The 20,757-nt window shown below is 38.7% G+C and overlaps 1 protein-coding gene across 4 annotated transcripts in view; it reads right to left on the reverse strand.

Annotated features, from left to right (window-relative positions):
* Positions 1-19,946, reverse strand: part of LOC122800043 (gamma-aminobutyric acid receptor subunit alpha-6-like) — a 344,571-nt gene extending 324,625 nt beyond the window's left edge. For 2 of the 4 annotated variants that reach the window (XM_044069525.1, XM_044069522.1), the window contains exons 1-3: positions 19,698-19,945; positions 19,438-19,553; positions 18,837-18,904 (exon numbers count right to left, since the gene is read on the reverse strand). In XM_044069525.1, the coding sequence (XP_043925460.1) occupies positions 18,837-18,904; positions 19,438-19,553; positions 19,698-19,735 (222 nt within the window). In that variant the 5' untranslated portion in view covers positions 19,736-19,945. Of the gene's footprint in view, positions 1-18,836; positions 18,905-19,437 lie in introns of all 4 variants that reach the window. The other 2 variants (XM_044069523.1, XM_044069524.1) reach the window with 2 other exon arrangements.
* Between the last annotated feature and the right edge of the window lie 811 nt (positions 19,947-20,757).

The following is a 20,757-nucleotide window of genomic DNA, read 5'->3' on the forward strand; positions in this document are numbered from 1 at the left end:
GAGGGGCGTAATTATATAATATCCTTGGAGGCAAAAATCGCACACACAGTAAACTCAAACACCAAATCTGTCAACAGTACACTTCTCCAAGATCATCACAATACATATAATCCATCATATGTTGAGGTTCTAAAAATTAAATTGCCTAACCTCAAAGAATTCCAAAACACAACACAGGCACAAAGCACACTCAGCATACTAAGCTTACTTCCTCACAAAGCACAAGGAGTCGCAAAGCCACAGATGCTGAGCCTGTAAGGCAGTTTCTACCTAATCAAACATTCTTATTATAGGTGACTCCATTGTAAGAAATACAGATGTGCTTCTCATTAGGCTGAGCAAGGAACAAGTGACGGTAAGTTCCTTGTCTGGTACCAGGATCAGTCAGATCACACATGCTCTCCAAGTCCTTGAACAACAAGTACTAGTATGACTCTGTCATACTTTATTCTGGTGTTAATGTCTTCAGGCATATCTCCCTGGATTATATGAAGAAATCTACAATGGAGCTCTCAGACTTATGTGTCCAAGGCAGGTATGATCCTAGCATTGAGTAGCATTCTACCTTCTCCTAGGATTATGTAGCGGTGTGAGCAAAAAATATTTACTTCGATAATTGTCATAGTTTTTGGTGTCATTCAAAAGGGGTCCAATATTTGTCAGCCTTGGATGATGTGATCAACAGACCGCACTGTTTCACCAGGTATGGCTTGCATCTGTCCCATCTAGGGTTTCGATGATCGGCAATGATATTGTTCACCCCATAGTGCCTTCCTTTAATCAATGCCAACCTGATAAACCTATCAACATAACAAAACAAGTAAAGGAAAATATAAAGGTGTTACTGTTCAATGCTAGGAGCCTGAACAAGAAACTCCAGTCCCTACAAGCAGTTTTCACCCTTGAGGATACTGACATCTATGTATTGACTGAGACACCATGATTTAAAATATCAGAAAGCACTTTGGCTGTTTAGAGATGTAGACCAGCTACTATACAGGAGGAGAAAAAGGTGTAGGTGTATCAGTCTACATTCATAAGAGACTCACATTAAGGCTGGTAAAACACCATGATACATTACAGATTCTTCGTGCCCAAATAACCATCAGAAGGGTCCATTACCATATATTAACTACTAGCTGTAGAACTCCCTCTATGACAAAAGAAAGCCACAAAGCCTATCTATAGGACCTAGAATCAGTATTAAACTAAGCACCATTTTCCTAGGAGAGCTAGACTATCCAACTGTAAAGTGGAAAACCTACCCCACCACTAGTGCACAAGGACAGAGATTCATGGACATTAACAATACAAATGCCCTTGAACTGTTAGTTAGAATACCCACTGGAGGAATAACATCTTGAATCTTGTCCTTACTAATATGGGAGAATCTAGTGCTAACACTTGCATATATTCGTTACGTTTTAAGTCTGACCATAAAGCAGTCTCCTTCAAAATAAAACTGAAACCAGAGATCCTTTCCACCAAAAGTAAATTTAGAAATCTCTTTAAGACAAATTACATACTCCTAAGTGATGCATTGGCAAGCTAGAAATCCCCATCAAAGCCTGTTAACTCCACTGAACATGTAGAAATGTACATCACCACACTATACCAGCATGTAAACATGCAGCTGTACCCCATACGAACAAGTGCAGGGCAAACCGCAGAAACAAATCCACATGGTGGAACCATAAAATAAACAACCTTCATAATAAAAGGAAAATAATTTTGACCACAAGAAAGAACAGTAATTTCCAGAAAGTCAGACCCATGGTCATTAAAATAAACAACTAAGGAGCTTAATTAAATCTACCAAAGCCAAATCTGAGGTTAATATAGCTTCCCAAATTAAAGACAATCACAAAACATTTTAGTTGTGTTTGTGGTCTCAAAAGCACAATGCAGCAATGTGCTGAGCTGATTGTGAGCAATGTTACCTACACTGAGGCTAAAGCTATAGCTATCCTACTGGCAGATAAATGTATCTCTAGCTTTTCTCATCTCTCCCCTCCATCTGTGTATCAAGATACACTTGATTTATATAGCTCTCAACTGTCAGGATTTTTGCAGAATGTCCAGATTTTTGCTTCATATTTTTGGTCTGTTCCTCATAACATTTGTGTTTTTTTTTGGCAAATCATTGAGGACTGAAGCCAATAAATAATGACAGCTATTTGAGTTTCAGACTTCATATACTTCAGAAAAATGCATTTTAATACAAAACCTTTTATTCCAGCAACTTTCTGAGGTTATAAGACAGCGCAGTGGTGCAGAGGTAGCATTGCCACTTCACAGCAAAATGTTCTCTGGTTTTATTCTCGACTGGGGTGCCTTCTGTGCCGAGTCTGTGTGTCCTCCCTGTGTTCATGTGGGTTTCCATCTGCATCTGGAGTGTTTCTTCCTGTGCCTCTGCTGTTTCAAGTCAGACTTTCCCAGTTAACAAATGTTAAATGAATAATATTTAAAATCTGCCCCTATTTTGGGGCCTTTATCCCACCTTTAGTTTTGTCTTTGGCCATATTTCGTGTGCTAAGAGGGTGAGAGGTATGTACCTGAAACTGGCTCACCTCAAGCTATCACATAAGAACATGTCCTAAAAGTGCTATCAAAAGCTAAAAATACTGCATTAGTGGGTTCTGGAAATGTCCCTGAATGCATCTTAAATAGCATGAAAAATGTCCATTAGCTCTCAACTGTCCAGATTTTTCCAGAATGTCCAGATGTTTGCCTCATTTTTTTTATCTGTTCCTCATAAAATTTGTGGTTTTCTGGCAAATCACTGAGGACTGAAGTCACTAAATAAAGACAGATATTTGAGTTACAGATTTCATGCCCATTAGAAAATGTCTGCTAACACAAAACCTTTTATTCTATCAACTTTCCAAGTTTACAAGAGCAATACTTATAATCTGAACCTCTTTTGGGGCCTTTGTACCCCCCCCCATAATTTTTGGCTTTGTCCAGATTTCTTGTGCTAAGAGATTCAGAGGTACTGTCCAATCTCAGCCTCCATACAGGTTTTCCACCAAGCAAATGGAAAATAGCTACAGTCATTCTCCTACATAAGGGAGGACCTTCCATTGACCCAGACAATTACAGACCCATAAGTATGACCAGCCTCATATACAAAGGCATGGAAAGGCTTATCATGGAATTAATCAATCAGGACATAAGGAACGTCCAAACATTAAACCTAAGTTTGGATTTATCAAGAGCATTTCAAGATTACTTAACCTGGTGGATTTTTTTGTAGAAAAAGTGACCAAATAAATGGATGAAGACAAAATGGTATACATGGCATACCTCAACCTTGCCAGTGCTTTTGACACAATTTCCCACTAAGGCATAGTACAAAAGCTAACTTAGCTGGAAAAAATCCCATGTCACCCACTGGATTGCCAACTGGCTCACAGATAGGATCCATATAATCAAAACAGAGAACATTACCTCCACAAAGAGACCAGTCACAAGTGATGTTTCCCAGGGTTCTGTGCTGGGACCCCACCTGATTTACACCTACTTTTCTAGAGTAAAATGTAATACTAAATGTCTTTGGCTGACTAAGTTTGCAGATGACTGCAAGCTAGGAATAGTCATTTAATCTCCGAATGACTTAGCCATCCTGCAGGAAGGTTTGACTCAAATAAATTACTGGTATCAAAATCATGGTCTGAAACTAAATGCCAAAAAATGTATTGCTGTATCCTTTGGAAAGTCACCTACCCAAGGAAAGTACCACAATGACAATACATTTCTAAGAGTTAACCCAGTTGTTCAGTATTTGGGAACCTATGTGTACAGTGACTTAACTTTTGACCAACATGTGTCACTTATGATAAGAAAGTCCTTCTATATTGCACAGCTTATAAACAGGTTGTTCATGATCTGGTGATGTCATTGTCCTCCTTTATTCATCGATCATTAGGTCAGTCATTGAGTATAACGCCCCTTTGTCATGTATCTGTCCAAATACATGCAACTACTGGAATGCCAGCAGAGATACCTAACTAAAAGGACACAAGGCCTAAACAGTATGTTCTACATGGACCAACTCAAAGCCCTGTCACTGGACTCAGTAGCCTACACACTGCTAAGAGCTAACTTGTGTCTGGCATACAAGGCATCCCCTGACCCATTACTGATGTATTTCCTGAGCATCAACAAGTCAAATGGCATCAGAAATATTTGGTCTAGGGATCTAAACCTCTTCTGCAACATCAACAGAACAGTCTGGAGAGCAGTTATATTTCACAGAGGATATCAGTGCTATGGAACATATTTTCCAGCCACATAAATCAAAGTTCATCCCTGTCCATTTTCAAGCACAACTTAGATCTATAGATAGGAAACAGAAACATTTACAGCAGGACTGCTTCAATACTGTCAATGTACAGATGCAGGTCCTAAATGCTGTATCCCATCCATAACCTTCAAATTATATATGGCATTAACACAGTTAGTCTCATTATGGGTAATATATAATTATTGACCATGGGATGGGTAAGGCTAGTCTATAGCCAAATGGGATAGTTTATTTCAAGTACAAAAAGGGAAACTGCCTAGGCTTAAGATGGCCCACAAGAGCAGCTAGCCTAGTATATAAATGTGAACCTATGACTTTCTCATTTCATCATTCAGAACTTCTTACATGATGAATAAATGACTGCATGGCATTCTAGTTTCTATAAAAAGACAGCTAACTCAATCAGGATATTTTAAAACAACCCATGTATGCTTATGGCCTCATTAAGAATAAGGTGAACAAGCTTTATTCCAAGTCCTCCTGACATTTTGAAGGATAGATATGATGTTTCAAAGAAGCTAGTTGGGTTGCTAGATGAAACAGAGAACATGTTTCATTGGCTCATGCTGCATCAGGTGACAAGACTCTGAGGCAGCTGGAATTAAAAGTGAAATAACACATGGCAGACATAAATCAGATGCACCAGAAATCAGATGCACCATGCTGTGAGTGTGGGAAAACTTTTTTATTACTATTGTTTTTTTTATTAAATATCACTCAGATGATGATCTTTTAGTGCCACTTCAAGAGAGACTGACAGGTGGTATGTGTTTCTGATGCAGTTAGTGAGTGTGTGTGTGTGTGTGTGTGTGTGTGTGCATGCACGCTCGCTCGCATATGTGTGTGTGTGTTATTGTGTGTGTGTGTGTGTGTGTGTGTGTGTGTGTGTGTGTGTGTGTGTGTGTGTGTGTGTGTGTGTGTGTGTCTGTGTGTGTGATTGAAATGGGCTGCACATTTATTCATTCATCTGATTACAGGCACCTGTATTGTACAGTGTCAAAAATAACACTGAAGTTGCTAGCACATCTGTGTGTAAGGGAAAGGGAATTCACTCAACATAACCTGAGCTATCATTCCTCCCTCACCAGTGACAACACTAATAATTTTCCATCAGCCCCACCTTTCACTATACAGGCAGTACCCACCTCCCCTCTACTTAAACTCCTAACTAAACTAAGACCATGTTACCCTTCCGTTGTTAACCTTCCATCAGAATGCCTAAAACTAGCTACTGATGCTATAGCATATCCCATCAGCATCCTTATTAACCAATCTGTCTCTGAATCCTATGTCCCTCAACTCTGGAAAGAAAATCCATCATAACTCCCCTGCACAAAGGTGGTAACACCAATGTTCTTTCAAACTCATGACCCATCCCTATACTCTCACCTTTATCCAAAATCCTAGAAACGTGCATACACATTCAATTGCTAAAGCATCTCTCTGTAAATAACCTCCTTGCTCCCACCCAGCATGGCTTTTGCCTCACTCATAGCACTACTGCAGTCTTACTCTCATTTACAAACACTGTGAACAAAGCTCTGGGTGCTGGTCTGTCAAGTACAGTCATCCTATTAGACCTATACAAAGCTTCTGACACAGCATCACACCCAAAAACTATTACAACAACTCAAACCACTAAACTGCTCCCAGCATATACCACAGACAACAATCTGTCAAATGGTAAAACACACAATCGAATATATGGTCAGTAATACAGAAGTCCCCCAAGGGTCTATTCTGGGACCTCTTCTTCTCAGTGTTTTCATTAATAATCTCCATACTGCATCCCAACAAAGTACAGTCATTCAGTATACCAACAATTCTACCCTCATCTCCTCTTCCAACAACTTCTCCGATCTCCTAAAGATAACTCAAAATGCCTTTTCATCTACTGAAGCTTGACTAAATAAAGAGCAACTTCTACTTAATCCCAAAAAATCGAAGCTGTTGCTGTTCAGAACAAAAACACCAACTCATGACTTTGATATATTTGCAAAACAATGCTGAAATTATATTAGTGAAGACAGCAAAACTCTAGGTATTACAATTGATGACAAACTCTCCTTCGAGCATCATATTCACAATAAAATAAAAAAAATCATTTTAGGCTTGGTAAACTGTATAGACATAAACTATATTTGGATAAGCCCACCAAGATAAAACTGGCAAACTGGCTCCTACTCCCTTCCCTCCTCTACGGAAGCTCCATCTTCACCAACCTCCACACATCACTCATGAATAAATTACAATCCTGCTACTATAAAATAGCAAAGTTTGCCTCTTGAATGCCAAATAACACACACCACTGCCTGGCCATTAAAGAACTTGAACTGGTTGAATGCACCCATTACCTAACCTACACTCAACTAACTCTTGTCCACAAACTGATCAATAAGCCTGCCAAGTGCCCTTCACTTCAGACTATTCTACAAACACACACCCCTTCCAGAAATCTTTGATATTGTAATAAACAGCTTTTAAGCATATTCAAACCAACAAATGAGCAGAACAATGCCTTTATTCCTGTACCATTGCCAAACTATGGAATGCCCTGCCTTTCACAGTCACTCAATTGAACGCTATAAAAAATTTAAATCTGCACTAAAATGCCACTGCCTTAGCAATCATATCTGTTTATGTGTATGTATGTCTAAGCCTCCATAAACAAAGTTAACCATCCACTTTATTTTTTCTTCTTTGCTACAAACTTACATCTTGCTAACCTCTTATAAACCCATTAAAAAAAATCTAAATTTACTTCACCTTTCTAACTTCTAATTTCTAACTGTAGAACTGCCTAACTATAGATTAAATTAGTATCTCCTTGAATTTACCTAATTTTCAGAATGATTTTGTTCAGTTGTACTGCATCTTAATATAACTAAGTTGTAATGTTAGTTTGTGCTAAAACTCAATACTTTTTTTAATGTACTATACAAATTTTTACATTTTGTGTTAATAATTTGTATATTATTTTGGAGTTTTTCTCCCCGGGCCTCCACTGAAAATGGGTTTCTGACCCAGTGAACTTTCCCAGTCAACAAATGTCAATAAATAAATAAATAATTGCAGTATTCCAAAAGTTTGAAACAAGTGAGCTTAAATACATTACTGTGGCTGTTATTTATTCATTGGCATTTGTTTATCAGGTTAGTAAACTTGAGCAGTGACTTTTTCAGCAGAGGCCTGAGGAGAAAAGCTCCCTTATGCATACATCATGGACATCATTTATAGTAAGTTTAATTGATGAGCAGCAGCAGTTCCATTATTCAGACATTTTTGACATCGGTTGCATTACTGACAAACAGTTTTGATTAAAAATACACAAGTTGGATTTGAATACTGGTTTTAAAGATAATGAGTTAGAGCAGCCAAAGAATGGAAGAGGGGTAACACAAGCAAGATAATGTGCATGAACTTTAACAATCTGTCTAGATACTAAAGCCCTTCAATGGTTCCAATCTTATCTGAGTGGCAGACAGCAGGCTTTCCTTTGGCAAAACAAACTATCTAACCTCCTACCCAACTCCCTTGGTGTTCCCCAGGGTTCTAAACTAGGGCCCCTTTTGTTCTCCATTTTCATCAATGACCTTTATACTGTCATCCCAAAAATCAGCTGTATTCAGTACGCTGATGACTCCACCCTGATCTGCTCGCCCACATCTCAGACTGAACTATGGTTAGCTACCCAGAATACCTTCAATATAGTAGAAAACTGGCTTTCTGGTTGTTGTCTAATCTTAAATCCCCCCAAAAAAACAAAGCTGCTACTTTTCTCACCAACTCATAGGTCTGCTGCATTTTAAAATCCAATAATGGTACTATAATCTCCCCAGACAGCTCTACAAAACTACTAGGTGTTATCATAGATAATAATCTTAAATTCGACCTGCATGCTAATCAGACCGTCACAACCATCAATAAAAAACTAGGGTCACTTTACAGGATTAAAACCTTCCTAACCCCACCTGCTAGAATTGTCATAGTATGCTCTCACCTACTCTCAACTCTTTTCTATGCATCCCCTTTACTCACTAACTTAAACGAGTCTGTTCTTAACAAACTCTCTAACAGCTACAACCACATTGTCAGATTTGCTATTGGTCTGCCTTATAGGGCACACCACTGTATTAATCTAAACCAGATTGGGTGGCTAGAACTGCCCAGTTTGATCCAGTATAACCAACTGATTATGGCATATAAAATCCTTTACAATCCGGACAATACTCCTGTACTTAAAAACATCATTACCCCCTATAATAATCCAAGACCTCTTCGATCTTCCAATAGACTGCTAGTTCAAACTATCAAAACTAATAGCTGGTGACTCTGTCTTTGCCAACTCTGTAGGTAGATCCTGGAACTCACTCCCAGCTGATATTACCTTACTTACCATCCTGAGTCAATTTAAGAAAAGACTCAAACAATATGTGAAACTAAACTGGCTATGTCAATGTATCAAACCTGACTAACTCTCTTCTAGTATGGTGTTAAAAATTGTAATTTAGCTTAGTTGTGTTACATAACCTGGACTTACACCTGGGATTGTCTATAACCTTGGAATTTGTATAACTTATTAAGTATGTAACCAGTGTATATACTGTACTTAGTAATCTTATCTGCTTACCTTGGAACTTTTCTCCCCGGGCCTCCACTGAAAATGGACATGAATCCAGTCAGACTATCTCGGTCAACAAATGTAAAATAAATAAAATAAATAAATAAATAACTAAATGAGATGATAGAGGAGGATATAGCTGTGATAATAGTGCATTAAGGTTTGTGCAGCAAAGTGTAATAGCACAAATTCATATAGCTGTATTAGTACCACTTTAACCAGGAGAGTTCAGGTGCAGAGACGTCTATCTATTAGGTGCTGTTTCAATTGGCATCTAAAGTCTTTCAGGTTATGAGCTGTTCTTAAGTGGAAGGCTATAGAATTCCATCTATTAGCAGTGATGTGTGAATACCGGGGGTATCCTGCATTATTGTTAGATTTAGTTATGGAGAGTAATGATTTGTCAATGGAGTTCAGAGGTCTATAGTACTGTACGGCTGAAAATGGAGTGAAGAGATGGGAATTTTAAAAGAAAGGCTGTGCAATTGTTTGACAGTTGTGATCAGCTGTGTAAAGTAGACAATAATTTAATTTGAGACAGTTTAGCTGTTTTAGAGAAAGGCAGTAATGTGATCTATATTGTTGGTTAGTTATGAATTTGGCTACTGTATTGTAGCATTGTTCTAGTTTTTCATTCAAACTAATGCATGTCTACCACATAATCATAGAAAACAAAAGTCTGACCACTCAGTGATACTTTAGCTGCCAGACTTTTATCACTGGTATATTCTCGATTTACAACAGGCACACTGATTGGGCTGACCAATCAGTGTGCTCCTTTTGGAATGTTAATGGTCAGTCATTGCAAAATATGGAGGAAAACATGAGAGATAAATATTAATCTGACAGCAGTATAAGATAGAAGACTGCAATAATGAAAGGAAGATGGGGTTTTGCTCAGTAATGGACTAGAGGTACAGTTGGGGAGGGGTCTAAATAAGAGAGGATATAGTGCAAAGCAGTATGGAAGGGTGAATGGCAGTTCATGTATCACTGCTCCAGGCCAATTATTGTAGATAGCAATCAGTTTATAACCAGTACAGAGCAACTAGCAAGGAGGCACAAACTAGAACAGGTTTTCTTTCACGTACTGGATGTAGACACCAATCAGCTAGAGAGGTGACGTATCTGGCATATCCATTGTAATTTATTGGTCAAGAGAAAGGGCAGAAAGGGCAGTGGTCCACTTAATAAGTGGTCCTTACAGTGCAATGACTACTCCTTTGGGAGGAATATCACAGCCACTTTCCATCTCAGAGCAGATAAGTATTTCATTAGATAAAGTTAATAAACAGCAAGGCTCTTAATATTAAACTTGTTTACATTAAACAGTGATAATAGTCTCAGTGAAAACTTCTGCAGAGGTGTGCCTTGTGGCAGAACTCATGCTATTTCAGGGACAGTGAATGATATACTGACCATAGGTTATTGCACATGGACAATATTCTCAGTGAAAACTTTTGTAGAGGTGTGCCTTGTGGCAAAGTTCCTTCTATTTCAGGGTCAGGGAACAATGTGCTGACTGTAGGCTATTGCACAATTACAATATTCTCGGTGAATTTATGTATTCATTATCCAGTCACAATCAAGCATCTGATGTGTATATGGTTGTAACTGATTGGATTGTGTGTGTGTGTGTGTGTGTGTGTGTGTGTGTGTGTGTGTGTGTGTGTGTGTGTGTGTGTATGTGTGTGCGCTCATGCATGTGGATGCTCACAAAATACAATGAATTATACAGTGGACAATATTTTTTATTATTTTTTTTTTCAATCGGATATCTGAGATATATGCATTCATTAAAGTGGCTGTAAATCGTAGTCACAGAGGAAGTCAGTGGACAACACTGACTGACCACTGCATCATTTGATCAGGTAAACAATTTTTGCTCTGTCTTAGTACAGTTAGAGTATGTTTGAGTTAAACAAGCCAAAGTATATTACTACAACTTTTATTATTTTTGCATTTGCTTTGAATAGGACATCTGAGGTATATACATTCAATAAAGTGGCTATAATTAATGGAATCTATTTCACTATTTGGATGAAAGTGAATGAACCAAGCTGACATTTGATCACAGTAAAACAGTTATTGATTTGGCTTCAAAGGGCTAAGTGTGCACTTGAGTAAAATGCATCCATTTATTGCACAACAAGGACAATAATTTGATAATATGACAAAATGTTAAATTATGTTTTTTATAGGTTGAAATAAAGTCAAGTGTCAGCTTAGTGCCGCATGTGTGGAGTCTGCATATCCTCTCAGTGTGTTTGTGGATTTTCTGTAGGCACTCCCATTTTCTGTCTCATCACAAACACAAGCTGTAGGTGTATTAGTTACTCTAAATTGTCTCTAGGTGTGTGTGTGTGTGTGTGTGTGTGTGTGTGTGTGTGTGTGTGTGTGTGTGTGTGTGTGTGTGTGTGTGTGTGTGCAAGATGGAGAAGAAAGGCCTGGCAATCTACTTATGCTCTTTTGTCATCAACTAAACATTTTGGATTGCTGTACTTATTCATGCGGTTTCTACATTAGTCAGAAGGAACTCAACAGAATGGGATAGAATGGTATGACACTTGTATATATTCTGTTTTTTTTACCTTTGTGTAGTTAAGCACTATGCTGTCAAAATGCAGACTTTTGAGCTAAAGAGAGCAGGAGCCAACATTACTGAAGCCCAGTTCATGCTTCATGCTGTCATGTCTGAGTGTGTGAGAACTAATGAACCCACCTCCTGCTGGACCCATTTTAGCCACTGACTCTTAGTCTATGCAATTGAAAACATTTCAATATTTAATTTATGCAAGCCAAAGATGCCTGTGCTGGTCTCCTGGATTCTTGATCATAACACAATCATCAAAGAATGTAGTTTTCATTAGCCTGACATTATTATAATTACGGCTAAGCCTGTTACTTTATGTATTTTTATGTTTCAAGAGTAATAAAGCTGTCTCCAATAAAAAATGAAGAAAAAAAAAAGACTCCTGTAATTACTACAAGGAAAGTGCAATTTAGGATGTGGAATTAATAATACTTTTTCTAGTAGACTTTAACAGAAAATGCATTCCTATAATACTTTATTATAAAATCCATGTCCAAGTCATTGAAGGGTTTCTGATAGCTTGCTCTGTCACCCCTCACTAACAAGGATGAACAAGGAGAAGATAACTGTTGTTTATGTGGAGCCACGATCTGCCAAATCACACACACACACACACACACACACACACACACACACACACACACACACACACACACACACACACACAATCAAGTTATTATACCACAGTGATTCCATCATAGTCCATGTGGGTGTAAATGACCTGAGATGTACCTCCGTAGATTATATGAAGAGAGACATTATGCAGCTTTTAGACTATGTGTCTCAGGCTGGTGCATGCCCAGCATTGAGCAGCATACTACCATCACCAAGGATGATGCCACAATATAAGCAAAACTTATTGATTTCAACAACTGGCTGTCCTTCTCGTGTCATTCTAATGGGATCTAATATTTGTCAGCTTGGGATGACATGGTAATCAGACCATGCTGCTTTGCCAAGGATGGTCTAGATTTTTCAACCCCAGGCTTTCAAACACTGGTTAAAACATTATCTACCTCCATGGTGCCTTTTTTAGGCAATGCAAAATTGACAAACCTACAGACTTAGGAAAATTAACTCATCAGAACCTCAGGGTCAATGCCAGAAGCCTACATAAAAACTACACTTTCTCCAAGCCCTCCTCACACTCAGGAATATACACATCTGCGCAGTTACTGAGACATAGTTTAAAATGGCAGAGAGTACTCTGGTAGTGCAAGATTTAAGTGCCTTCCAGATTTTTAGCCCAGTAGCTGTATAGACAAGAACTAAAGGTGCAGGTGTCTCAATATACATCAGTAACAAGCATACCTCTAGGGTGATCAAACAGGATGACATGCTGGAGTTCTTATATGTGCACATCATCATAGATAAAATCCTGTAGGTTACCCTCCATGTCTCAAGAACCTCACAATGCATACTTGGACCTACTGCAGACACTTATCATCCAACCTAACATGCTACTCATGGGATACTTTAATTACCTCTCCACAGAATGGGAATAGTACATGTCCTGAAATATACAGGTACAGAGATTCCTGGATATCATAAATACAAACACCATTGACCAAATGGTAAATACGCACACTAGAAACTGCAACATACTGGACCTCAAGCTCACAAATGTTGGAGAATGCTGCACCCTCCCCCCCATGTTTCATCCTCCTAGTAAGGTCCCACCATAATGCTGTCTCCTTTGAAATCAAAATCAACTCTGTAATCCCATTAAAACCAACAAAAGAATTATTCCAAGGCAAATTATATATTAAGTGATGCTTTGCTAAAATTCAATACCTCTCCAAACCCTGACAACACAGCTGCATGTGCTGAATTGCTCTCAGAAGCTCTGTACAACCATGTCAAGGGCTACATAGATGTTGCCGTACTTACTAGAAGTAACCCCAGAACAAACTACCCTGGCGCCTTCCCAAATTAAACAGGTTATACAACCAAAAGAAAAAATATGTCAAAAATCAACAAAGGGAATTCCCATGAAGATAAAAAATCTTTCATTAAAGTAAATAGGCAACCAAGAGGGATAATTAGGCCAAGCAAAAACAACTTTGAGGTTAAGATAGTCTACCAGCTGAAAAAAAAAACATAAGGCCTTCTACAGCTATGTCAGAAACCTCAAGGGCAGCACAAAGCAAAGTGTTGAACTGGAGGTTAATGGTGCCGCATTCACCAAGCCAGGTAACATAGCTAACATAGCTAACCTGCTAATGGACAAATTCAGTTCCAACTTTACTCCCCTCTCACCCCCCCCAACCATCTCTCCAAAAATATCTTCAATTATAGCCCCTCCACCTACAGCTAGGGAGCATGTACTGGCTGTACTCACTAAAGCCGAGAACACGGCCTCAATGGGCCCCATTAACATCCCAGGAAGCCTCCTGAATAGTCTAAAATATGGCTTATCAAGACCCCTGAAGTCATTACTTAACTATAATCTTAAAACAGGCTTTGCGCCATGTGAATAGAGGACTACGATGATCATCCCCCATTTGGAAGGGATGACCTTCAACAGATCCTGGAAACTACAGATCTATTAGTCTGACTAATCTTATTTGCAAAGACATGGAAAAATTACCAAGGAAATCATCAACAAGGACATAGGAGACCTCTAGACACTGGCTCCATCCCACTTTGGTTTTGTCAAAGGAAAGCCATGCTTACTGAATTTGGTGGACTTCTTTGAAAAGGTCACTAAAGCAATGCACGAGGTAAAAACGGTGCATATTGCCTACCTAGATCTGGCTAAGGCATTTGATACACTCACTCAGGCAATATCAATAAACTAATAGAACATGGTATAAACACCTATATAACATGTTGGCTCACTGATAGGACCCAGGAGATTAGAATCAGTGAAGCCACCTCCACAAAGAGGCTGGTCACCAGTGGAGTTCCTCTGGGCTCTATGCTAGGCTCACTCCTCTTTGGCATCTACTTCTCACTTGTCAAAGCCAATGTCATAGTCCTCTGGCTAACCACATTTGCAGATGATTACACACTAGGAGTAGTCGCTGAATCTTGCCATATGAGAACACCCTTCAGGAAGGTCTAATACAGACAAACCAAACCCATGGCTTAAAACTCAATACCAAGAAATGCGTTATAGTATCTTTGGAAAGTCTGCTACCATGAGTAGCTAAGCATCAATAAAACATCCTTAAAAGTTGACTCACTAGTCAGGGATCTGGGAGACAGATCAATAGACAGTAACATAATCTTTGACCAACATGTGTCCAAGGCAGTAAGAAAATCCTGCGTTACTCAACTTATAAGCAAGGGAATGGCATCTAGGTCAAGAGAGGTCATCATACCATTGATGTGGTGCTCATCAGACCCACTGTAGAGTACAATACCCCCTTCAGTATGTACCTGACCAGACACATGCAGTAAATGGAATGGTTACAAAGGTTCCTTACAAAAAGAATATAGGAAGTAAATGCAATGTCATATGCTGATCACCTCAAAGCCCTGTCTCTTTACTTGGCATCATACAACCTTCTGAGAGGTGATCTTTGCCTGGCATACAAGGCATCCCTGCACCCTGTTTTGATGAACACTTTGCACATCTGCAAAACAAACAGCATTAGAATTATTAGATTAAAAGGCCTACATTTTAATTCCAACATAAATAAGCCATGTTGGAGACACAGATACATTTCTCAGAGAATTCTCATTCCCTAGAACATGCTCTTCCTCCATGTGAAGCAGATTTCTGCCCTATCCCTATTGAAGTATAACTTGGACCAATGGATGGGTAATCAGAAATTCATCCCTAGTCTGGCATCCATATCTCTGATGGACAGAGGCAGTCAATAAATTAGGTCCCTATCACTTCATCGAGTATATGAATATCAAACACTTATATCATCGAATATTCACGTACTCAAAGTTTGTGGGTTTTTTTTGCAGTACAGTGAAGATCGTGATTTTTGCCCTTTCCTCACTGTAGTGCAGTCTCGGAGTAGGACGTATTTACTTACTCGATGAAGTGATATAGACGCAATAAATCATTCCCTATATAAATTAAATTTGTAGGCTATATTTGGGTTGCACATCTAGGCTTATAAGGGTTCTAGTGGTTATTAGCCTAGTATAAACCTAGGAACCTATGAACATGTCTAGTATACTTACAGTAGATATAATAGTTGGGATAGAAAGCAGAGCCAGCATATGTGCTGATCCAAAGATCAGTATGAAGGGGGGCTTTGTGATGGGCCTGCTGTGACTAGCAGTCAGGTATGTGGAAGTTAGGATTCAGTACTTAAAAGTTAAAGTTATGCATCTTGGATAAAAAAACATTGAAAACTCATGATCTTAGTAAGGCAATTTAGAGAAAGGAAGCAATTTGCTTTCTTAATTATGTATGACACTCAATTCAAAAGAAAGGGGTAGTGATCACCAGTAGCATACTGAGATGTGGTTAATGAATGTCAAGGCTGCTGAGGCTATCTTGCCATTCTGCTGACAATCAGTATGGTAATATGGTTTCATCTGCAGCACTGTACATGGTTCTGAGAGCCATTCAGACAGATCCAGCTAAGTTTAATAGAAGGGGAACAATTCAGAGTTAGACAAAAGTGACAAAAATAGAGGGATGTGAAAATTAAGAGAAAGATTGGAATTTGGGTACATATGCATTAAATTTAGAACTGAAATAGAGGAGAGAGGAAATGCTTGAATGAGTTGCTTTGCACTAAGTCCTAAGGTGAACTTGAAGGGGAAGGACAGAATGTGAGACAGACACTTTGCTAGAAAAAGGTGAAAATTGAGGGGTGTGAATATGAGGAGAAAAATTGGAAGTTGGGTACATATGCATTACATTTAGAGGTGAAATAGAGGAGAGAGAAAATGCTTGGCTGACTTGCTTTGCACTAAATCAGATAGGTGAACCTGAAGGGAAAGGACAGAATGTGAGGCAGACACTTTGCTTCCCGGCAATTGAACTTAGTAAAGACAGATCTGAGGAACTACTACCTAGCAGAGAGGGTGGTGGAACTTCAAAATACACAGGGTCAGGAAATAGTACAATTTTGTTTATCATAGTGGTATAAAACTGCTTGTGACAAAATGATAACATGAGATATGCATAGATTAGAGAACAGATTAATGCTGGGATAGTCTTAGCCCTCACACAGGCTTATTTTACCTTGTTTCATCAGCATCTTTGCATTTCAATATGCATACATGAAAGCTAATATTACCCTAACCAATATATATACAAAAAAAAAACTGACAAAAGACAGCTTGAAGCCCTTCTGTCACAGTCATTGCTATTGGTGCTTGGAACTGGATCCATTTAGGTCAGCATAACCTATGGTTCTTACAATATTCCCTCTCTAATTATATAAAACACTGTAATCCTTTTCTCAAAATCTCAAGACAGTAGTAATAGAAAGTAAAAAAATGTGCAAGTACCACTACACAGCAATAATGATAGCCTCTGTTACAATCAGAAAAGAACTAAGAGAGGCCAATTGTTCATGACTGAGACGTTACTGGACCAGAAACTACCTGCATATAATGTTCAAAGTACATTTAGTGATGCTGCGTGGGAAGGGGTGGACACAGAGTTGTTCAATTGTACTCTCTACTACTCTGTTTATCAGAAAGTGTTCAGTGATGAAAGTATGCACATCAGTAAACATGTGGTGCATTTACTTGGGTATCAGAGAAGGAAGGGAAACAACAAAGGTGCTGTACAATGGACAGGTACCTCAGTTAGGAATTAGATGGGGCTAGGCAATATGCATGGCAGCAGGTGGTTCCTCTCTAAAACAGTGCCAGTTTATAGCAGAAAGAAAGACATATGGAACATGGAATAAGCAATAGTATGAAGTATACAGGACGCCAGACCTCATACTTCAGTTATCACAGTAGTTACTAGAAACACTGCTGGATACAGATTGCCATTTTTCTGCTGGTGATCAAAATACATGCAAACAAAAACAAAACAAAATGAAAACAAACAAAAAAAATAAGCTGATGCCCACCTAATGAAGATAACCTTATCTCTTCTGTAATACCTTAATGCTAGCCCTATATTCTAACCACAGTGTGTCTGAATGTTGCAGGGGCTCAATAGTTTTAATGAATAATGACTGCAGCCCTTCTAATTTTCTATTACTGACTAAGGCAAGTTGAGATACCGACAGAAAAACCTGTCAGACACCTGCCATGTTTTATTTTCCTTACCCTTTATTTCATATATACAATGGACATGTCATGTTTACTGTACCAATTAATATGACTTAATTCAATAATTTATCTATGTTTATAAAAGCAAAACCCAAAGTAGCACCAATTACAGAAAAGGTCATCTTATGGTGGTCTGGGCGCCAGTGCAGAAAAGCAGAAGATAATCTGGTGAAGATGATTTGGGACAGACAGGAAGAAGGCAAGAGGAAAAAGCGTGTCAAGCAAAGAGATGAATGGACTGTATGAGAGAAGGCCTGCAGCAGTCAGGCATGAGTGTTGAAAAAGGTAGGAGAGTGGCACTGAATAGAAAGAGATGGCAACCATTGACAGGACCCCATGACCCCATGTAGAAAATGGGAAAAAAGGTGTTAATAATGTTTTTCCTTAAATAATTTACATCCAACTTCATTAGATCACTTATAACTATTTCCATTTCCAAAGTATTGCATTACATGAAAATCACTTTTGTTAGAACCTTTCTGCAAACAAGCATCCAGTGCTTGAAATCACACTCAGTAAAGACTGTGATAAGGGAGGCAGCATTGCTTCCTCCCTTTTTTCCCTTGCTTTAGTTAACACACACTTTAAAGAGCACTGGCCTTTTGCAGAAGTGTCCTGTATTTTGGTCAGTGCTTTCTCCCCTTCAGACATTGCAGACTTTAATCTATTTGGCTTGACCAGAACACAAAGTATGTGACAAAACTAGCTGTATGCTACCAGAATTAAACATTGAGTTAAGATCTTTAGTGACAGAGATTGTGAAGATTAAAGCAGTAATCTGCTTCAATGACAGCCACTCCAGATGCCACAATAATAGGGCTGCAATGAACACAAGAGCGTGACTGGGCTAAACAAACGCTTTGGTCATATATGCACACACACACATATACACAGACATATCTATCTATCTAGCTTCACACACACACACACACACACACACACACACACACACATTCATATATATAAGTACTTACATATATGCACACACGTACAATATGCGCACACACACACAAACACACCCGTGTGTGTGTTAAATCACCATGGTCGATCTTTAAGCACACAAAGCAATGACCAAAGCCAAATATCTGAAGACAAGACAAGTTTACCATTTCGACGTCTGACACCGGACCAAAGCTTGTCACATATATGTCAGTTTTGACTTCGGTGACGGGACCTGAAAAGTAAATAGAAATGCAGGTCGCTTTTAATGTCCTGGAAAACAGAATGCACACTATCTGAATCCGTTGCTAATGCATACATTTTATTTCTCCATAAAAGTAATTTATCTAGGAAATGTGAGGGTAATGTCATTATTAAATAAAGGAGTGCATTTTATAGTGAACCACATCATTATTATGTACTGCAAATATACTTTTGAAGCGAAAGGATATACTGAAAATAAACATAAAAATACAACTAAAAAAGTAATGAACTTTTTAAAACAATGTACTATGGCTTACAATCAGATTAAATCAGTTTGGGAAAAAAAGCATCAGAGAAATAACCACTCAAAACTTTTCCGTGCAATACCTGTCAGACAGATTTGCGTAGGTGAAGCAGGTGAAACAGTCAAGCAATTGTTACTGTACAAAGTCTGCAGTATGAGCACATACTCACTTCCAGTATTTGCCACCTTTTGTAACTAAATCACCCATACGACTAAATTAGAAGTGTCATACTGCAATATTTAGCCTTTCGTCCTATTACCTCCAAATCCTGGTCGAAGTCTGTTGTCATAACCTTGGAGAAGCCTGTCCAGGATCAGGGTGATGTTCTCAGAGTATATGTTTCCATCTGTCACGCCTGACGAGCAATTGCCTATGCTGTAATTACATTAAATATTTAGGAAAGCACATTTGTACATTTTATTTGGCGATGCTCATCGATGTGAGTGTGACTTCTAATCGATGTGTTTAACATGCTGGAAAATTGATTCAAGTCTAAAAATGTTGGTCTCTATAACTCACCAGAGAGCCAGGCACAGGCAGTTTGTCAACCAAGCCATGCCTTCCCAAAGAGCTGAAAGCGCAATCCGGGAGGAAATCTGTTTACTTCTGCTCGAGTTTATAAAGCACGTGCAGCTCCATAATTTAATATTTAGGAATTTTAAATTCTGATGATGAAGTTACTCGCATGGAAATTATTCATTTGAATGTATTTATATGCATCTCTAGAGTACCTCTCCTTATATTAGTAGCGACAGGGCAGCAATGTCTTCAAACAGATTTTTGGACGCTTGTGTGTTATGTTGGAGGAGTGAGGGGGGTGCACATTTTTCCGGAAGATGTGGTACAGAAAGCATTGACACTAATTGAAGGAGGCATTAAGGAGATTAAAACGGCACAGATCCTGTGCTGACTTTGGACGGGATTTAGTAAGCGCTCCGTTGGAGAGCTGAAATGGCAGAGGGGCTCCTTGCTGAGTGAGATGCATTTGGCAAGTTGTACCCAGGTTACCTTAGTCACCTAGGAACTATATAGAGCAGTTTGTGCTCCAAAGGTGAAGGGGCTGTGCTCATAAAAACATTTCTAAAAGTGTGTCTATTGCACGTGCCAATATACAAAAACAATTGGAACTACAAACTTAAAGAAGTCTAATTTCTGCTGTAATAGTTTTCATTTTAACACATCACCAAAGTATAGTGCAGAGTCCACATGCATATGTATGCGCCTACAAGTTTTCTCTTTAATTTGTTAATTTCTCAGTAAACTGCTGTGTGTGTTTTGTAAACAAGTGACAATTACTGGTGTTCAGTATGATGACTGCCTGGTAACAATAAGCATTTCGGAGCTGGTGCAAAATGTTTACGGCTGCAATAGAAATAAACACGTACCACTGTTTTTAATAGATTGTTGCACTTTAGAAGATTGTCAAAACCACGTGTGTTCACAAACAACGTTCATAATCATTAGTTTCAGAATGGAGTAGACTCAGTCAGTGTGCACGTTGTACTTTGTCATGACTGAGACAGCTGTAAACTAGGCCAAGAGCGTAGGATCTCCTGAAAAAGTCACTGCAACAAAATCT

Source organism: Protopterus annectens, chromosome 4.part0 (assembly GCF_019279795.1).
Source record: "Protopterus annectens isolate FY-2018-M chromosome 4.part0, PAN1.0, whole genome shotgun sequence".
Lineage (NCBI taxonomy): Eukaryota > Metazoa > Chordata > Ceratodontiformes > Protopteridae > Protopterus > Protopterus annectens.